This window comes from Chiroxiphia lanceolata, chromosome 2 (assembly GCF_009829145.1).
Source record: "Chiroxiphia lanceolata isolate bChiLan1 chromosome 2, bChiLan1.pri, whole genome shotgun sequence".
NCBI lineage: Eukaryota > Metazoa > Chordata > Aves > Passeriformes > Pipridae > Chiroxiphia > Chiroxiphia lanceolata.
In genome coordinates this window covers 110,647,155-110,669,021 of record NC_045638.1, presented here as the reverse complement: position 1 = coordinate 110,669,021, position 21,867 = coordinate 110,647,155, and the positions used below count along the sequence as shown (strand labels likewise).

At 37.8% G+C, this 21,867-nt stretch overlaps 1 protein-coding gene across 6 annotated transcripts in view; it reads left to right on the top strand.

Annotated features, from left to right (window-relative positions):
• Positions 1 to 21,867, top strand: part of ROBO1 (roundabout guidance receptor 1) — a 711,169-nt gene that overhangs the window by 674,324 nt on the left and 14,978 nt on the right. For 4 of the 6 annotated variants that reach the window (XM_032679893.1, XM_032679892.1, XM_032679896.1 and 1 more), the window contains 8 exons: positions 362 to 559; positions 3,958 to 3,984; positions 6,662 to 6,704; positions 10,416 to 10,570; positions 13,884 to 14,219; positions 16,688 to 16,795; positions 19,368 to 19,512; positions 19,822 to 20,073. In XM_032679893.1, the coding sequence (XP_032535784.1) occupies positions 362 to 559; positions 3,958 to 3,984; positions 6,662 to 6,704; positions 10,416 to 10,570; positions 13,884 to 14,219; positions 16,688 to 16,795; positions 19,368 to 19,512; positions 19,822 to 20,073 (1,264 nt within the window). The remainder of the gene's footprint in view (positions 1 to 361; positions 560 to 3,957; positions 3,985 to 6,661; positions 6,705 to 10,415; positions 10,571 to 13,883; positions 14,220 to 16,687; positions 16,796 to 19,367; positions 19,513 to 19,821; positions 20,074 to 21,867) is intronic. The other 2 variants (XM_032679895.1, XM_032679894.1) reach the window with 2 other exon arrangements.

Below are 21,867 nucleotides of genomic sequence, written 5' to 3'. Positions count from 1 at the left end.
TGTGTTCTTTGCTTATTTTCTGAATAATTTTCTGAAGCTGATGTTTCTTTGCTAAAATAAAAAAAATTTAATACATAGCAGTCCAAAAGTTTGTAATTTATGAGCCTAATTTTCTATTTGGATGCCTGGTAGCCTGATTTTAGCAGATTTCATAAACAAACAAAAGTCAGTGATGTTGGAGGTACCTGTCTTGTATGGAAAACAAAGCATTTCTATCTAGACCTGTAAAAAGAGATTTTGAAGAGCAATCTTAAGGATTCTACCTTGAAAAACTGGACTACAGTTATGCTAGTTCTTTTCACGGTGCCTTTTACAGCTGTTCATTCAGATTAATTGGCTATTTTGGGTGTCACTGTTTCAGATTCTCATGGAAACCCTGTGTCTTCAGAAGATCAAGTCAGCTTAGCCCAGCAGATTTCTGATGTAGTAAAGCAGCCTGCCTTTATTGCTGGAATTGGTGCAGCCTGTTGGATTATCCTTATGGTCTTCAGCATCTGGTTGTATCGCCACAGGAAGAAGCGGAATGGACTCACCAGTACTTACGCTGGTATCAGAAAAGGTGCCGTATTATGTGTTTCAGTCTGCTGGCTGCTGAATGCCTGTTTGCTGCCTATTTACTTGGTCAGCACCCTCTTGTTCTTCCAAGACCCGAATCAGGAATTATCAGATTACTTCAATGTTTCCAGGAAGTGTGGATCAGGAGCCAATGCAGAAAGCAGCAATATTTACATAACGTGTGAAATCTGACTTTAAGGCATAAGTCTTTAGCAAAATACCTAGACTAGCTTTTCATAAAGAGGGGAGCAGAAGTGTAAAGATGGATTTAAGACTGGGAGCTTCCAATATACCCTTAGTGTCTGACACTGTACCATCTGGAAAGGAACCAGGTGGATGGTAGTTCCTTGACCCTCCTGTTCAGCCCTTTGCTTGCTGCTGAGAACTCTAACAGTGGTGTACATCACAGCAACGCTTTTGGTGTGGGTACTTGGATTTCCTTCTGCTCTGGGGCAATGTGGTGAAGGGGCTGTTTGCAGAGGCACAGCAGTCAAGTCTGCTTTCCAAGGCTCTTTTCATAAATGCTGTTGTGAGACCCTTCGCCGGGACTGAATTCTGGGGCTGTCACATCCTGCATCTGCATTTGGTTAGAACGGCAGCAGTGGGGCCAGCTTGAAGCATCCTCCATTTTCGTGTTATTTCATGTTATTGACACCTTTTATATCACATTGTCAGTGGACTCGCAGTGCTTTACAGTGTACTCTCTGACAAACAAAGCTAGAATCTCTACCTGTAAGATCTTCTGGAATAAAAACTGGATTCCTCCTGATTCAGTAATCTTTTGATTAAGCCCCAAAGTTGAAGTTGAATTCAATGGGCTGCAGCTCATTACATCTCAAAGCAGTACCTCGTAGGCACTCCTAGAGCGAGAGCTATAAAATTTGGAATGAATCAGAAAATGGGAGATCCTGCTTTTGGAGGAATAACAGGAAAATATTTGATACTTAGCAATGAAAAGATAGACCTAGGCTTAAAATGTGGACACATCTTAATGTATGAAAGGTGTCATGAGATTCCATTCTTTAGTCCCTTCAAGAGTGAATGCGTGACGGGCAAGAAAAATAGGCAAATCTAACACAAATGTTTTTAAACAGTAACTTTGTGTTGCTATGTAAAAGAAGCAGTGCTAAAAATAGCACATGAGTGAGTGGAAAGATGGAAATAATTCTGGAGTGTTGCAGAGTTGAGATGTCCTCCCTGCTAATTAAGTATCAATGCTCACCATAGACTTCAGGCACAGTGCTTGTAGTGGAGTTGTAACCACTGGAATCGGGAAGGAGTTCCACCTTTGATTGTGTTCTGCTGGGATTTCTTAGCTAGGACAGACTCCCACATTCTGCTGCATTGGCCTGTGCTGTTTTGTTTTACTAATAGCATGCTGCCATACTGCCTTTCTACAGTTCTATCAAACTAACATCACTGTGCTTTCAGCAGTACCTATGATTAAGCAAGAGGCATACAATTTGTCCTTAAAAATGGTTGCTTCAGTGACATCAGCTATTGTTCAAAACACCTTTTTTTTTTTTCCCAGTAGCTGTATAAATGTCTTTTGTGTAATTTGGTGGGGATTTAAATGAAACTGTACAGAAAAGTAGGGTCTGTATCTCCAATATCAAGTATTCTTCAAGAAAAAAAGCACTCTTTAGTGAAATATAGATTGTAAAGTAGTTTGCCACTCTGCAGGGCATCAAGTCACAACTGCAAGCCCAAACTTTCTTCAGTCTTGCATTTCTTTATTTATTTTTATATTTAGCTTCAGGCCTGACAGCTGTTAAAATACTTCACTACTCCCACACATACATATTGTACTAGCAGTCTTACACACTCAGAAGAGTTTATTAATAGAAGCTCTAAGAAATAAGTTGTTCTTTCGTGTGGTAACGATAAAAATTTCTTATAGTTGAACCTCTGTTCATCTGTTCCCGAGTTCCTTAAGAAACTAAACTAGGTTTAGTACTTAGCTCACAGAAGAGTAACAGGGTAGTAGTTTGAGATTTTTTTTTGTGTCCTGGTGATTGAAAATTAATTTTGATATCTTGATTCTCTTTTGAATAGCTGGGATTTAAATGCACCTTCTATTTTAATGAAAGCTTGTTACTATGGTTCTTTATTTTTGAATGTAGCTAAATTAAACTTGACCATGTGAAAATGCCTAGCCCAAAGAAAATACAATGGAATTCCCAAGATAAAGAACTTTGCTATAAATGCAGCCTGAAATGGGCAAATGCTCCAAGGTTTTCCTTTCTTTGCTTAGTGTCATATTACTGGAAATAAATTGGCTTGGTAAAAGGGGGAAATCTACAGCATATCCTAGATTATAACAACAAGACACTCTGCGCTCACCCCAACCATCAGAGTTACAGAAATTACATTAAGAAGTCATTCACTTAGCCAGAACCTTTTCTTTCTGTACCAGGTTTGCCAATCGAATTCTGTCTCAAGGCTATTTTAGTGAATATTTTCTTGTTTTTCTTACCTTTCTCATTGCTGTCATTAGATCGAAAAGGGCATCAGTGGTAGGGAAACTATACTGTCTTGTCAACAGGAGGGGGAGCATGTGCTAATAGGAAGAGCAAATGCTGGTGCTCTGTATTTGGATTAGAGACTCTATTGATCCAAAGAGGATTTATAGTAGCTATGAGAGAGAAGATTGTCAAGCAATGTCATTGTTCCGTCGTTAACCTTTCCCTCTTAAAGCCAAGGGTTGAAAGGTAGAAAGGTGTTACATCTAGGGAGATATTCTACTCTTTTTTTTTTTTGTGATTATTTATGAAAGAAAGAAATACTCTGTGTGAGGGTCTCATCTATGAAAACAAAAATTAATTGCTGCAATAGATTTTAGTGCCTTTATTACAGGGAGAGTTGGTGCCATTCTTGATTCAGAGACAGTAAAACAGTAGTTCTCTTTGTTCCTTTTTATGATTATTATTTCCTTACTGAATACTTAAGTGTGCCTATTAGTTCAGCGTAATGAGCATTTACTTAGTGAACTGCAGATAAGATTCAATAGGACCTTGATAAGGCTTTGTTAAGGAATTTGTCATTCTGCATTCTAAAATGATTAACAGTGTGGGGGTTTTGTTTGTGCTAGGATTTTCAGAAAAAAAACCTTAAAATACCAAACTGAGAGGGATTTGAAAGGCTAAACCACAATCAGGTCTCCCCAGGAGCACAATAGAATATCAAACTTTTCTTTTTCTTTTCAGAATAGTACCTGCAGAGACAAGCTTCTTTCTGAATTGCAATTTTAATTTTATTTTTATATCAATGTGACTGAACTACTGGGTTAGTTATATACATTTGTTTTGTGTTCAGCTGTCTGCTAGGTTTATACTAATGTGGTATGTTTCCCTTTCTCTCTTCAGCTTAATAACCAGTTTGTATTTTGTTTTGATTTTTCAGTCCCGTCTTTTACCTTCACACCAACAGGTATATATTTGCACTTTTCCCCCCTTCTTTGTTACTTAAGCATGTGTTTGTGGTACTGTTTCTCTTTTTCTGACATAACCAACCAGCCCAGCTGTTCTGAAGGGTTTCTTTAAACAATTCCATTAATGACAGCTATCATTATTTGTTCTCTAAGTAGCGTGTATTTGCTTCGTGGCTGACAGTTTTTTCTGTTTGTATGTACCATTTTGTAGCATTACCATTTCCTGCCAGCATGCCATTTTGTAGCATGTCAGCTTGTACAGCCTGGGCTGTCTTCGTGTGTATTGCAGTGGAGTAGTGTGGCCTCCAGCAACTAGAGATGAAAAAGATGGTTTTGATGGAGGAGGAATGACTTAGCAGAACCCAGATGCTGACTTGAAAGGGATTCAGTGGGATTATAGTTGGTGACACATTTGCTCCTTTTCTTTCCTCTGAATCTGCGTTAATCCAGTGACCTAGGAGTTGTCTACTTTAGAAGATACAGAAAATCAAAGTGTTATAGCTATTAGATTTTTTGCCTGCTGCCTTAAACCATATTTGTGCTATGAAATTTTAAAATAGTTATCCTGTTCTGCTTAAACAGAGGTGCATTTAAAATTCAGTGCACGTTTAAAATCATCTTCTATTTCCTTTTATTTGGAAGTGTGCAAATATGATCCAAATCAAACCACAGCCCACCAAAATCCATGAGAGCCTTTCTGTTCTGTAGAGCTGACCTTCAGTGGGTCCCACAGTCTGGCAGCTGAGCAGCTCATCCTCTGCAGGAGATACAATTCAACACATTCAGTACCCACTGGTATACTGCATTCCTTGTAGCTGCAGCCTGAGTGGACAAACAGGTTGTTTCTTCCTCCAGTGTTCTAAATCCTTTATTTTCACAAGAGGTCTGTGAGACTTGTAGGACATGGATATCCAGGCAGGGTAAAAACCTCCCACCCCCTCCTCTGCACACTCAGGTTGGCAGGGCATATTAGCTCATAATCAGCACTGGACTAATTTGGCCTCTGTGCAGCAGCTGAGTTACGTCCTTCAAGTTGAACTGCAGACGAAGCAAACTCATGTCTGTCTGTGCTCATCCCCACAGAGCAAATTGTTCTGGGTTAGATTCTTATCCACGGGCTTTTAATCAATCTGGATAGTACCTAGTTTCAGAACTTGTACTCTTTATTTTCAGTGGAGTTGCTTCCTGTTCAGCATGAGTCAGAGTGGCCGTTAGTATTTCTGAAGGCCTTTGAGATCCATGGTCCAGACTAATTCAAACTGTTATTATTTTGCTGTTACTTAATTGGCTTAACAGAGAGCTTATATTGCAGCCTCAGTTGTAGCACACTACTGTGGTTGGCAGGTTAGCTAACATGTATTTTCTGAGTTGAATCCTTAACATTAAAAAAAATATCTGGGCTCCTTAAGATATGTCAGAGCTCCAAAATAAATAGCCTTGAGATTTTTAAAGAAGAGATTGGGATAAACATAAAACACGTACAACATTAAAAGGAAAAAAAATTGTTTTTTTCAATCCACAATCTCAGTCATTTGTTCCTTTGACTTTAAATGGAACCAGACCCTCCTCTTTAGCATTAACTGTAGTAAAAGACTTACCTATAGGAATGCATCCTACATTTTAATCCTGTTACTGTGATTGCTGCCAGCATTTATCTCTCTCTTGCAGACTCCCAGTTTGGAGTTCTACTAAACATCAGAATTTGGCTGCTTGTTTTCAACACATTCCTAGTTGGAAAGTGTAGAATCCATCAGCATTTGCAGAGAGGAAATCTCCTTAACCCTTTGCCAAATCCAGTGCAAACCTGCAGAATTTATAGCACTGTTTCTTCTTGGATGTTTGCATCCTAAAAATGAACTTTTCAAACACCATGCTTCCTATGAAGGATATGCAATCTCTGCCAGCAAACAACTGCATGTGGACATCCACTTTGTTGATGCAGAATGTTTCTGAAACGCCAGCAACATCATTCCTTCTGATTTACAAAATATTCTTTCTGCCAGATGTTTTTTTTTTTTAGCAAGATTCACACATTTAAATTGTTAGATTAGAAAGTTTTGTTTATAAATCCCTCTGTAAAATGTTATAAAATGCGGAGCTTCTGTGGACTTTTAGAGTGTGCTTGTTCCCTGAGTGTAGGGCAATAACATTCAGAAAGTGAATGTATTTTTGCAGTAGCTTCAGCTGTAATGAGCCATTGTTTACACTGGAAGTAAGGTCTGTTATGGAATCATGATACCTCTTTAATCATGCCAGAATAATAAGGTAGGGCAAAGCTTTAACGTCTAGCCATTCATGAAATAAATATATGACCTAAATTCTTCCACAGAGTAACTCCACTGAAGTCAGCAGAGTTATGTTAAGGATAAGTTCAACCTGATGTATGGCTTCCTGCTTTCTTAAGCAATACATTGGTGTGTGTGCGTGTGTTTTTCAGAACAGAACTGAAATATAAAACCCTGTTGGGGCTAAGACTAGCAGTTAGCAAGGATCACAAATATTACGTATAAACTTTGGTTTGAAGCAATAGCTTGCAAAATGAGACTCAGAATTAATGTATAAACAATGCACATTTATTGTCTTAGGTAAAATGAAACAAAGGCAAATGTAATGCTGCTATTTCAGGAGTCTTATGATTTTAAAATTATTTCCTTTTTTTATCTTTAATTATTTCAGTAACGTATCAAAGAGGAGGAGAGGCCGTAAGCAGTGGAGGCAGGTAATTATGTCCTTTATTCTTAAAGGTATAAATCATGTGCATCTAAATTTAAGGATGCCAGAAGTACAATGGCCTTGTAAGTGATAGCAGAATAATCTCTTGCAAAGATATGTTTTAGTTCATTGTATTAATTTATGCATCGTAGCCATCTGTTTTTCTGTTTAGAAGGAGGGTAGATGGTTTGAATTTTTAGGTTGACTTCCAAAAAATTAGTCGAAATACTTTAAGCTTTGTTAGCCTGTAAAAACTGCATCTCAAAAAATGAGCAGCAGAGGGAGCACTTTAACTTTGAAATGAAGACCTGGCTTACCACCTGATTAAGGGAGTAAAAGTAATTAAGTCATGGCATTTATGAAGATTAAGAAATATAGCTGATTCACAAATACTGCAAAGAAAGAAAACATTTATTGGAAAAAATTGCTGAAGACATAAACGGCTTATAAAGTGACATTTTAAGAGAAAATCTTTCTTTGAATGCAAAATAGTTAAAGCATTGCTTACAAGAGACAGGGCACTGAAGGAGAGGGAAAAAGGTAGGTTTCAAATTTACAGCCCCCCACTCTGAGAACCTGGCCCATTCCAGATTGAAGATTTAACTAAAATACGTTCGCTGGTTTTACGTTATTACTTAATGAATGGCAGTGAACAAAACAGTAATTTATATTCCCTGCGTACAGGTGGAGTTTTCTCCAGGAAAAAAAATAAAGGTTTTAGAAAAAGGCAGGTCAAAGCAGTGGGGCTTTAGTAGCACACCATTTTTTTTTCTAGGTCACATTCAAACATGCCTTTTTATAAGCATCTCAGTTAAAGATTTGGCGGGATGCTGAAATAAATACTAAAATCTTGGAGACCAGCTGGGCAGCAAATTCCTGTATCAATTCCTGTTTCACAAGTGGCATCTTGTGGTTCCTAATTTGCAAGATCGTGCAAAAAAATTGGTAATTGTGAAGATTAGTCATAAAATAAAACATTTCCAGTCTAACTGAACGCTGTGCAGAGGTGAGGCTACTCAGCTCCTGCTGCAGCTGAACCTCACATGGTAAGGGCAGTTGCAGATATTTCTTGTCCAGCACTGGATGCTGCTGCTTTGTTGTGGCCATAAATGCATGAAAGGAAACCTCTAGAACAGTTACCCTGTGATTTTTTAATGGACAAATCTGTAAGTCACTGGGCTGCTGCCTTCACTCCAGGATAGTGAGAAAATAAGAGAGAACAGAGATGAACCCTCTCTTTCCCTGACAAGGTTGTTCAAAGAGATACACAGCCTTTGTGTTCTTTGTGCCACTGGGCTTTCTTGCTCTTCCCATAGCACAAGCTAGACAAAGCACAGTCATGTAGACTCATAGGACAAAACTGAACCCAGAAGTGTCTACATCATATACAGTCATTTTGGTAGGGCTAGAGAAGCAGCATCAATTTTACTGTCCTAGTTTTCAACAGCACTGCCATAATCTAGCAGTGTAGTTGATTCAAGGTGCTGACATCTATTCTGGGTTTGTACATTTGCATTTATAGCATTTACAGCGTGTAGGATGTATCTTATTTTGTAGAATATGAAACATACTTCTGCAATGTAAAAAAAAAAAAAAAAAAGTTATTTTTTGCACATGAAACCTTCTTCTGATTTCCAAACCTAAGGTTTTGACTTCCTTACTTTATATATGCAGTTTTTTGGAAAGGTTTAGCATTTTTGCCAAGTGCGATTACGTGAGCACGTTAAAGCATTTTTCAGAATTCAAAATGTCACAGTGATATATTTCAACATAATCCCCACTTCTGTGATGCTGAAAAAATACCCATTTCTGTAGCAATCCCTTTTCTAGACAGGATTTGAGTAATGGTAATTGTGGTGGATTGACTCCAGCCAGCATCTAGGCATCCACACAGCCACTTGCTTGGTCCACTGTTTCTCAGACCCAGTACAGCAGTTCAGGGATTCCAGGAATTTGTTGCCAAGGTTAAAGATCTTTGGAAATTTTACTCTCAAATCATCACCAGGCTATGGAGCTGTAACGCAAGCATCTCTTGCCTACAGTCCCACCTAAATGGCTCCATTTGGTAGAATCCTCATCTACTTATACACCTCACCCCAAATTTCTTACAGGACAGCAGGTGTGAATGCAAAGTAAATTTTAGAAACAAAGGATCTTTAACTCTCTATCCAAAAATCTAGTACGTGGGACTTTTAAAGCGCTGAAACATTCTGGAATGCTTTGTCTCCTCTGAAAGCCTTGAGGTGTGGTTTCATTGTAAGAGCAGAATGGCAGGGAAAAAAGCAGGATATTTCAAATCAGCTGGCCTGCTCACAGGCCTACAGAGCCCTATGTTTATTTCAGATTTTTTAAAAAAATACCTTTACTGTATGTGCACTGGCTGGTTTGTAAGCCTGACAGCAAGTCAAGCCTCATCACCTCCTATGTTAAATTGTCAGATGACATATGCAGTACAGAAAAATATATATACACATATGTATAGAACTTTTAAATGTCATTCTAAGACTATGACTTAAGCCTGCAGCACTGACAGACTCTATCCCCCACAACTAACTGCATACAGTTTACGTTCTCGACTTGCTGTTTAAGAGGATTAGCATATTTTATTTTTGAAGGTCATCGCATTTAATATTATGGAAGATAGTTTCTGCACTATTTTAAGTGAAAAGTTACCCATTAAATCCTGTGAGAAAGATACTGTGTTATTTATATATATCTATATATATATATAGATAGATATGACAGTGGGTAAAATTGTCTATTTTTAAAAGCACCTTAGTTATCAAAGGCAATTTTAAATCGTATCCGGATGCTATTTATGTGGGACTATAACATCCACTGCATTTTTAGTGTGAAAACTTCAGAGGCACCAAACATTCTACAGAACATTCATCAGAAATATGCAACACTCACTAGAGAAATTCAGCAACTTGGAAAACAAGAAATACTGTTTCTTTCTGCTGATGGCAGGAGTATGCTTTATTCCAAATGCAGGCAGTAAGCAGCATTCATATCTGGATTTTTTTAAGCTGTTAAGTATTTCCAGTTACTTTAAACTTTCTTAAGAGCTGCTGCTGTTCCACTCACATAAAGATTGAGAGAGTGGCTTCCTCATTAGCAAGGGTGTATCACCCACTCGGTATGGTTAGTGAGATCCAAATGCTCCCAACCACAGAGGTTTCTGTTACCTCCTGTTCCCTTTGATCCACTACAGTAATACTGTGTAATGGTGAAGAGAACTTGGCTCCATAAGTCACCAAGAATTGGGACTACTCACAGCCAAATTTGGCTCTTATTTATCCATATCCATCTTGCTTCCATGTGTGAATTTTTTGTTTGTTTGACTTGCCAATTCCCTTGCCTTTCTTAAAGAAAGGGTGAAGGGGCAGAAAAACAAAAATGCAATCTTCTAAGAAAAAGGATTTTAAAAGAATTTAAGACCAAAGTGACAGTTAAAGGTTACGCACCAATATACATGTGTCGTTCAGCAGAATGAACAGATGTTGTCCTTGGTTGTTCACTTTAGTGTTTTAGCAAGGACTAGGTTATATAAGAGACTAGAAACTGTTAAATAATTGATTCAAGCTGCGTTTTCCAATGCTCAAGCCTTTAGACACGTGATGTTATTTTGTAATATCTCACCTTTTGAGAAGAGTGTAACTGCAATGTGGAAATGCTTTTGTTTAATTTTTGAAATGACCAAGCTTTGTTTTTAAAGGCCAGGACTCCTAAACATCAGTGAACCAGCCACTCAGCCATGGCTAGCAGATACTTGGCCTAACACAGGGAACAATCACAATGACTGCTCCATCAACTGCTGCACCTCTGGCAATGGAAACAGTGATAGCAACCTCACGACGTACAGTCGACCAGGTTAGATATGTTTCTACCTTGCTAAGGAATCTTCTTTACAGAGTATATGCTTCTAATACCTGAGAAAGTGTACAGGTTTGTTTGCTTTTTATTTCCAGTGCATTTAGACTTAATAGAGTTTCTCCTCTGTGTCATGATTATGCTTTTGGTCCCTTTTTGCATCCTTTTTTGGTCCCCTCTGGATAGTTGTAGCAAGCTGTAGGCCGAAGGAATCCCTGAGAAGTTCAGTGCTACCAAAAGTCACATTGAACTGACATGTTTCGGCATCTGAAAAGGGCAGATAAGGTCATTTTGAGGTTGTTCTGTACTTCCTTGTTGATTGAATAGAGAAGGAGAAGTACTGAAATGACACAGGATTTTCCTTCTGGTTGGGATGTGATGGGAAGCAAGAAATAAAACATTGCTACAGTACTTGCAGCAAAGTCAGTCTACTTTGGCACATTCAGAACTTCCCTTGGAGAGCCATTCTGTATAAAAACTGGATAGCTGGTGTTCTGGTTAGGGTGTGTGCATAAAAAAGTTAACTTCACACCCTAAAAGAAATTGCAAAATGTTAGGTTAAATGGAAGTTCCTGGGAGGTTGGACAGACTCAGTGCACTTTAAAGAAAATCTCAAGAGTTCCATGGGAACATTGTTGGGGAAATATATCTTGAAGAGCTGATTGTTGCACATTTTGCTTTAAACAGACCTTAGATTCCTTTTATTTTAACCCAGTTTGTGTTACTGGTGAGGAATGAAATGAGTCTTTTCCACTACCACCATCTCTAGCTGCTTTTGGCTCACAGCATCTCCCAGCATTTCAGACAGGGAGTGTGATTACCTGTAGTGAAGTTGCGTAACTGCAAAGCAGCATTACCTCCTGTAATTAACGGGAAACCAGCTCTAATGGTTGGTAATTCATGGATGGTGGTAATGGTGATTCATCTCCTGCAATTATGCTGTCTGGCAGTGACCAGTGCCAGGTTCTTCAGATGAGAGATTTTGACATTAGAGACTTGGATCTCACTCTGCCTGAGGATATCACATCCACAACTACCTGTGTAAAAAGATTTCTGATACAGGGATGCTGCATTGTGGCAAGGACAGACATAGCAAATTCTAGTTATTGAAACTTAACACGTTCAGGAAAGGAAGAGAACGCACATTTTTGAGGGTTGCAAACTATTATGACGTCTTGTAATGAACTGCAGTGGATTCTTCCTCATTTTGGCTTTCATGTTAAGCTTGGTTGTGTTGCAAAGGGAATCCTTCCTCTCAAGTAGAACTTTTGAGCTTGGGGGTCAGAAAATGTGTTCATAATGGTCTCTTCTGTCCTGGAAAATCTGACAAGTGTTTTTAATTCTGTCAGCTTGGGCTTGGTTTATGCTCTGAAGCAGCAGCGATGGATATCCCCTCTGTAGCTGTGAATATGCTAAGTAGCTGCATTTTTAATTGCTTTTAAGTATAGCACTGTCTTCCAAGTCTACAGAATGGGAACAGATTGCTCCAAAAGTTAATGTTATAAAAAAACTCTTAACAGAATAAATTTTCTGTTATATAGGTAAATCAATTTTAAGTACTTTGTTTGAGGAAATCTAATGTGTCTTTGTAAAAAAAATGTACCTACTGCACATACTGTATTGATTATATTGCCTTACACACAAATCGGAGGTAGCTGCGAATGGAAGGAGGTAAAATGTAAAAGTGACTCTTATATTATAGAATATAATTCAGTAGGTGAAAGAAAAAGCAGAAATGAAAACATTTAAACAGTAGAAGTCAAGAAGTTGAAGACTGTGAAACAATAAATAACAGAAGCAATAAATAACATCTCACATAAGAAAGAAAAATATATCAAAATAAAGAAAAATACATCAAACCAGAAAAACCTCCAAGGAAACACAGGCTGGAGGGCATGAAGTGTACAGTGATAAGCTTTCTGTGGCGTGTTCTGATATTGTTCTTTAGTCACTGAAAATGTGGATCAGTGGTTTTTATCCTCAAGTAGTATTTTATATCTCTTTCTCAGGAATTATTCCTCAAAGATATGTATGTATTAGCGAATATTTTTGAAACTGAACATCCTCTGTGTTTACTGATTATTTCATTTAGAGTAATGGTAAAATCTTGAATTCTGTACGTAGTTTTACTTGGCATCCTCTCCAGTAAATTCATTGTGGCCACAGGTAATGGACTTCAGTCTTTGAATCAAATTCATTAGCATAAATACCACATCTTTTAAAAGAGCAAAAGTATATTCCTGGTGAGTGTTATGTAATTATTGATGAATTAATCAAGTGGAAAATGAGAATTTCTGCTTAAGGATCATTGAATGCTAGTTTCACTAAGCCTTCTGACTGCTGACCCACAGACTATTTTACTCCATTCAGTATTCTCCCAGTGGACTGGATGTGGAGAGCAAAAAATATGTGGATCTGCTGTCACACAGAGGCAAGAGAACGTGGAAAGACAGGGACACTGTTTCATGCAGGAATGTCCAGAGCATCAGCACATGTCTGATTTACTCTCTGCATCTCATGATGCAGTAAACTCTGAGAAGAATGAATTCACGCTGTCTTTTTGATGTATCTTTAGCATACAGGACACTGGTATTACTATGGTACTACGTATTTTGCAATATCCAGAGCAACTAAAAATTAGAAAAAGTTCCAGATTGCTTTCCTGGTTTTGTTTTTTTTTGTTTCAAGTCAAATATAAGACTGTACAAGGAAACAATGATCAAATAAAGGCTTGCTACTGGGTACCGAGTTACCTTTTACATTGTACTGTTTTTCTTTAATTCTGCTATGTGTAATCATTTTTCACTCTGTTTGATAAAAATCTGTGTGTCTTTATTTCTTATCACAAATATAAGAACATCTAAATGCTGTTGAGGTGTCATGAGGTGATTGTCACTGTTTAGTTATTCCCACTATTAAGTTTTGGTTAATTTTTCTCTGCAGTGCATATTATTTTCATCACAATTATTAATTGAATATCTATGCTGCTTTGAGAATAATGTCTAAAAATATGCATGTTTATATGGACCTTGTAGAAAAGCCCAGCAAGGTAAGTCATTGTAGATGCAATTCAGAAGGTCCTAATTTACAGTGAAACAAAACAGTAACCCTACTTTTGGAGCAGTACTTTATAAGGTAAATAATATTCTATAAATTATTTAGTAAATGACAGTATCTCTGCTTGAGTGTCTCTGCTTCATGGATGCAAGCCATATAGTTATGCACTAAAAAAGAAATTTTAAAGGGGGTGTCATTGAAAGTACAGTGTAAGCGAACAGAATGACCTTTTCTCTTTTCTCTCCTCTGTGGTTAGCCGATTGTATAGCAAATTACAACAATCAGCTGGACAACAAGCAGACAAACCTGATGTTGCCTGAGTCAACTGTGTATGGGGACGTGGACCTCAGCAACAAAATGAATGAGATGAAAACCTTCAATAGTCCAAATCTAAAGGACGGAAGATTTGTCAGCCAGCCTGGGCAGCCCACTCCTTATGCCACCACTCAACTCATCCAGTCAAATATCAGCAATAATGTTAACAATGGCAGCGGGGACACGAATGAGAAACACTGGAAACCCTCTGTTCAGCAAAAGCAAGAGGTTCCACCCATACAGTACAACATTATGGAGCAAAACAAATTAAACAAAGGTGAAGAGCTTTTAGCTTGTTTCTCCTCTTTAGGCATCAGAGGAGCTTTGACCTTCTGGTGCTGGGAGTCTGAAGCTTTCAGGTTCAGCAATTACAGGCTTCTGTGGTGCTTTTAGACTTCTGCCTCTTTAGATTTAGAAATCCGCAGCTAGCAGTGTCAGAAAGTTAATTAGCACCACAATAACCTTCAGATATTGAATTTATTGAAAAAAATAACAAGCTGTATCTTTAGAGAAGAGTTAAATAAAATACATTTCCTATGGATATGAGATTAATTTAAATTTAATAGTAGTTAAGGGATTGGTTAGGACAGAGGCCAGATATTTTATTCATAAGCCAGATGCATGGTAGTCACATTATATTCTACCTTAAATTTTAAATAGGTCAACCCACTCTTCCCAGTCGTGGATGGAGACTAATTAAATCTACATGTTCATGTAAACGAATGAAATTTTGCATATCAAACTCTGCAAAATTGTATTATGTTGTACACTGGGGACACAAATGGAGTGATCCAATTCGTTTTAGACATGTTCCTAGCAAGCCTTCGATTCTTGTATTGAGAGGCAATGCTACTGCACACAGGTTTGGAAACTAAATTCCTGTGTTACCCTGACTGAAGTCTGTGGATCCAGAAGCTAAAAATAAATTGATTTCAGTGTTAACGGGAAACATCAGAATGGGCTTTTGTGTCCTTGAGGGCATGTTTCTTTAATACACTGTTGTGGGAGTTGGAAGAAATAGGTATGTGATTTCTTGATAGTTCTCCAGGCTACCATGCAACCTCTTTTAATAACCTGATCTGCAAAACAGTATCCCTAGGAACTGGACCCATTCTAACTTGGAACTTTTTACATGGATTGTTGTAGCTCAAGTGATGGCACAGTGATAAGTGATCCAGTAAAAAGAAAACTTTCCTTACAGGAATGTTGGTTTCTCTACCGGACCCATCTACTCACAGAGGAGTCCAAAGGGCAATATAAAACATGACACCTTCCCTTGACATAAACATGCCAAAAGAAAATTCAGGGGTTTGGGCTCCTTACTAGAGGGTGAAAGCTGTATTTTTTGTAATTGTTTTCTTTCGTGGACTGTGTATTACGTATCTGCTTGGGAATTAAAACACGTTCGGTTTTTATGCGCTGGAAGACACTGCATCTTTCAAACTGTGTATATTACAGCTGCATATTCTCTAGCATATTGTAGTGTGGAAAGGCCCCCTTACAGCATTGTCTGCTGACAGTCCTATATACATGTTTCAGAGTGCTGATTTACTGTTTATCCTCTGTGTAAACATATGTGGTATGTAGGGCTTCAGCATGGTCTGTGGAATGCAACTAGGCTGAGAAACTATTACAGAATACACTCTGGCGTGGAATTTATCATTTTGCTCTTTTTCCCATGCTTACATTGTCACAAACATTTCTGCAGCAGATGGGGACAGAATTCTTAGTTTTGTTTATTTTTGTTTTGATTTGCTTTTTTATGTGTCAGTATTCTGATCTTGGTTTTCTCATTTCCTAAGTCAAAGCCATCTTGCTGCTGATTATACCTACAGCTTTTGTGATGGGAAATAACTGTTTTGATGAGTTACATGCCGGTGCTTCATTGTCACTATTTTATGTCCAGTGGTTCTGTTTGTGACGCAGTTTTATTTGCTGTATGAAGAGTAACTCAGCTCTTTTCTGTTCTCTGTAAATTACAATTCCTTTTTAGCGTGAGAGTATTGTTGTGCCAGATGAGTATTTTACTTCTGATAAATTTTTGCAGATCTGGTTGCCAAATCTAGATTTTTAAAGTAATATATATGTATCACGTGCTTTGGAACTGGAGAAGAAAGTATCAGTTGCAGCCATTAGCAGAAAAAGGCCCTGCCTGTAGAACCTGCATGATCCAGTATAAATAGAAATCTTCTCGGAGTCAACAGACCTGAAACAAAGATCTCTTCTGTTGCAAACTAAATTCAGTGGAGCTGCATTGTTGCTCCAGCAGATCGTTCAGCCTTGTCATAGAGGGCTGGCTCCTGTGTGGGTTTGTCACCTTTGAAATACAAAAAGTAGATACCACAGTCCATTGGTTGCCCTGCATGCATAAATTAGGCAGAGACCATGGAAAATCAATCAAGGTGACAGTGTATTTGTATGCAAAATGTTCACACAGGTCATGTGTGTGTATATATATGTATATCCATTGAAACTTAATTGTTGCAGAGGCTTTGTGAAAACCCTGTGCATAGGATTTCATTTCACTCCATTTTAGACATGGAGCTACTAAGTTCCTATGATTTTCCTTAAGCTTACAATTAGAGACAAATTAAAAATAAAACACGATCATAGGATGATTTTGCTTACGAAAAAAATGAATTTATTTCTTCCTCACTATTTTCAGGAGACCTTACTTTGTGTTCTAAAGCAGGTACATAGATGTGTTTCTGAAGGGTACCATTAATTATACTATTAAACTTGCAGATTATCGAGTAAATGACAACATTGCTCCAACTATTCCCTACAACCAGTCATACGACCAGAATACAGGTGGATCCTACAACAGCTCAGACAGAGGCAGTAGTACATCTGGTGAGTATCTACAGTGTTTTCCAAACCTTAGGCTTTGTGGTACTTGGTCACTGTAGCCGTGGTTAGCACTGTCTACTGGACTTAGAGAAGGAATGATGAGGAGGAACCTACTGACAGGAGAACAGCACAAAAACTGGCCCAAAAGGTTCTTATATTTCTGTTGCATCCTCATGATTGCTTAGTGTCACCTAAATGTTGGTTAAGTAATTGGTGGTCCAGAATTGTAAAAGTCATGAAATCAAGTAGAGGTTGGATTTCCTAATGTTAATACCCTACTTGTTAATGTTATGGTCTCCAGGTGGACAAGTCATAGAAATTTCTTTTCAACTGCCACAAAAAAAAGACTATTTTGGGTCTACGCACTCAAGACAACCTTATTCATGAACAGGCTCAAGATACCAGAGCATTTCACTGATGCCTAACAGAACTGCTTTAAGAAATTCTTAATTTTATAAATTAAACCCATGCATTCTTTTGAGCAAAAAAAATTCTATAGATTTCAGTCACTATGTCAGAATTATTCTTGTACATCATTCAGATGTAGGCAGCAGATAATTAAAGTTAAATTTTGTTTCTTATTGTTATCTCCTATACAAACTATCTAAAAATCCTTTGTGAAAATGTTGAAACAAAACAGCTTTTTGTGCTGGAGAATGCTGACCTGGGCACTGAAATTGTACTCTGTGCTTTGGAACCACAGATTATGGTTTAATTCAAAAGTTACTCTTTATCATTGTGGTATAACCTGTTCACTTTCAGGTTTGATTTCTAGTAGAGCTATATGAAATATTCAGAGCTAAACCAGAAACTATACATAGGCTTGGTTTGGTGCTTTACTGTAAGTCTGAGACTGTGTTTATTTACATCAAACCAATTAAAGAGTGAGTTATGGTCACAGTCACTTCTGCCCTGGACTTTACATCTACTAATCAAGACAGGGACTTTTCACATTCTGTTCTGCTGTTGCCTTTGATAGTCCAGTTCCCTCAGTCCTAACCTGTGCTCTGTCTTGACCGATTCTGACTGAGGAACAGCAGAGACATAAATATGCTGATGAACCTGCTGTGCCTCTGGATGACCTGAATTCCCAGTGGCTGGGGTGAGATAAGCACAGCTCCCAGTTCTCCCAGCTGCTCAGGGTGTCGTTCTGGGAGACAGCCTTTTGCCTGTTCCCAGGTCTACAACATCTGGATGTGGTGCTGACCCGGTGCTCAGTGATGTTAAGACTTGAAATTCAGCATGGAGCATCTCAGGAGTATGAAGCCATGCAAATTAAAAATGAGAAGGTGGTATTCTCCATGCTGATGCCTATTAAGGGTTATTCAGAAGTCTGACAATTTATAGTCCCATACCAAAGACTCCAGCAGGAATGAAGCAAGGTGACCAGAGTAATAAATCAATTGTGCTGAACCCAGTATATATCATGGTGCTTAGGGTAGAGAATGCAGATGATGGTCGCCTTGGGATAGTTAGGGTCTTGCTTAATGTACTGAGATACCAGAAAAATAATTGTACATACCCAAAACATGTCTCTTACTGTCTGTAAGAGTGGAAAATCTGAGACAGCAGAAGTGAGAAAAACAGGCTTCCTAAATCTCACTGCAACATATTTAATCATGTGCATAAGGCTTAACTGTGGGAATATAAAATCATGCTTCAGTTTAAAAGAGAAATGTGAAGGATTCTAAAGCATACTCAAAAACAGTCGCTTTATTTACAATAAAAGAGTAACATTAACAAAGGAGAATTAAAATATATACTAAGGAACAGTGGTTGAGTCAGTTCTCATCACAGCTGTGTCCAAACTTAAAATTCAAGACCACCTGAATAATTGGTCTATTCAAAGTTATTTGAATTTTAGAACTGTGTTGTTTTATTATGAGCTGTAATTTTCCAGTAATAGTAGTTGAAAACATTTGTGAAATACTTAATCAATCTTTCTTTTTTTTTTTCTTCTGTTATTTTAGTTCTTCCAGCAATTATTTTCAACTGCACCTGCCATTTAGACTAAAAGTAGTAATTTCATTGTACCTAAAATGTTTCAGTGGACAAGTACAAATTACATATATTCAGTGACTTAGTGCAACAGTGGAACTTTAATAGATCATATCTGTATAATATTGTATATTAGATTCTGGCAATTAAATAGTATAAAGGCACTTTGGAAAATATGTCTACAGCTCATTTGTTTTAGATGATAATCTATAATGTAATTAATAGAAGTAGGAAGCTCACTCTTAATGACATTGCTTGTAAAATTCATTTACAGTTTTATCGCATTTTGACTATTTATTGACAATTAAAGTTTTGTATCCCATGTGCTTTTTTCCATACTATGTAAAGTTTCTGATTAAATTCAACCATTTAAAATGTAGACTAGTTCTGCAAAGAAGCAACAAGTAGAAATTGGTGTAAAAAGCAGAAATAGAAATTTGCTCCAAACTTAGCACAAAAGTAAATTCCCAGAGAATACAAGAGCATCTGGGAGGGGCTACAGTTATTTTGTTTTTCATAGGTAGTGCTGAGGAGAGAGTTAAAAGCGTTACAAGTGTGTGCTGCTTTTTATTCACAGGGAGTCAAGGGCACAAGAAGGGTGCTCGGACCCCAAAGGCCCCCAAGCAGGCCGGGATGAACTGGGCAGATCTTCTTCCACCCCCTCCAGCACATCCACCCCCCCATAGCAATAGTGAAGATTACAGCCTTTCAGTGGATGAAAGGTAAGAAAGATGAAGACATCAACCGTTTCTCAACTTTAATCACTGGTTAATTGAACTGTAATTTGCCCTACAAGCCGGCAGTGAGACCTTCCTTCAGCACCATTCTGGTGCTGCTCATCTAGCTGTAGTGTGGCTATTTAGAGAGCACTTACTGACAGTGGTGTACATCCACTCAGTGCATCCTTACTAAGCTGTTTTCAAGAGCACGTAGAACAGTGGTTTGTTTCTGGGCTATTTATACATGTAACAAGATATGCTAATTACACAGTGCAAATTTAAGACCTTATTTTCTTAAAAAATTAATTTTAGCTATGACCAAGAAATTCCTTGTCCTGTCCCACCCGCAAGGATGTACCTGCAGCAGGATGAGCTAGAGGAAGAGGAAGAAGATGAGCGAGGTCCTACTCCACCTGTCCGAGGAGCAGCCTCCTCTCCAGCCGCTGTCTCCTATAGCCACCAGTCAACTGCCACTCTCACCCCCTCTCCCCAGGAAGAACTCCAGCCCATGTTACAGGACTGTCAGGAGGAGCTGGGACACACACAACACCAACCTGACCGGAGGTGTGTGAATGCAAATGTAGCGAGAGGGATGTGATGAGAGCCATCCTAGCCCCACTGAAAATTCCTGTTGAATTCAGTGAGGCCAAGATTTTCCCCTGGATGTTTATTCTGTGGATATTTAACTTCTAATCCAGGATGCTAGAACTATTTTAAGCTAAGAAATAGGTAATTAAGTTGCTTTATTATCATACCACGGAAAGAAATGCCGTATATCACTTTAGGGTGCGTACGGTGCTGACATAAGTTAAATTCACAGTCATCAGGATATTAAAGTGGTATCGTTAACACAGCTTACCATATAATTACAGTGCCATTGTTTCCAATAGATTTACTGCATTATTACCATAAAATAGCATGCATTATTTCACAGTAACTGTGCAATTAACTTGTCACCCATATGTATGAATATATATAAATATATAATTTATATAACCTATAGATTTTCCTCCTCTCATAAATCCTAATACAGGAAATTACGGCTTGCAAAATTTTCTTAACATTTCCATCTGCCCTTATTTAAAGGAATGACCGACATTAATAAAGATAGATATTTGTTGAGGGGAAATTTTGTTTCTTCTCTGAGTTGCTTTTAGTACAAACTATTTTGCATATACACTCTCACAGCTTCTCTTCCATAAAACAGTGAATTTTGAACGAGGCTTTTTATGTATGATGCTTACTTGTCTTGCTTTATTTAAAGCAGGCACAGCATTTCTGTCCCAAATTATGTCTCTTCTATTATTTTTTTCCTCCAGTGGTTTGCACACATTGTTTGTTATGACAAATATATAAACTCACCTGCAATATTCTAGCTATAGTTTCTATTTTTGGTGAAATCCAGGCCTATTATGATGAAATTAATTTGATTTTACTGAGTAGACTGTAGAACTTTGGTTTTATTAATGCGGCTTACTGGACATTTATGGATGTATTATCCAGAATGTCTATGTTCCAGAATGCTAGTTCATGTCTATGTTTCCCATTTTTAAAGTAAGCAGTAGTTATGAATCTTTTCTGAAAGGGCCTATATCTGCTTTTACTTTTGCTCTCCGCTTCTACTTGATCTGCCTTGGTTTGTTTTCTTTACTCTTCGTGTTAGCGCTTCTTGTGCTCTGTATTTTTCCTCTATCTTCTGAGTCTTTAAAATCACTCTTTTTATTAGGAGACCGCTAATAATATTTTCCTGTAATTTCCATTGGCCTTGGTATGTTGGTCCACAGAAGTGTTAAATTTGCCTTTTCTGTCTTTTTTCAAACATTGTTTCTTTTCTTTTTGCCGTATCCATCTCATCAGTTTTAAAATATTCATATCGTTCTATTTATTTGATTTGTAAGGCTTGGCTGACTGCCTGTTCCATCTAATGGCATTGATATGACCCATGGCTTCTGTGTAGGAGTTGGGTGTACTGTGCTCAACAGCTGTAGCCCATTCTGGAAAGGGGCAGTTCCATTTTGAATATGGTGTGACAATACTTTGGAATTAAGAATAGATTACAAGTGATGTCTCTCTGTATTAATTTCAAGAGTTTTGTAAATGGTGGTTTTATACTGAAAATAGTGTCTAACATACTGTTTGTCATACCTTTTATGAGCTTTACTTGTAGTTCTGCTGAATATTTTCTCAATTCCTGATCAGAACCAAGCACCTAGAATAGGATTCTGTTAGTGATGGTGTACTGTAATATTTCTCTGTCTGATCAGCTTGGTAGAAATATAGCAAACTGAAACAGAAATCCGTGCTCTAGAAGAGTCAACAAGGAGAGAAAAAACTCTAAAGATTTAGTGGGATAGCAGA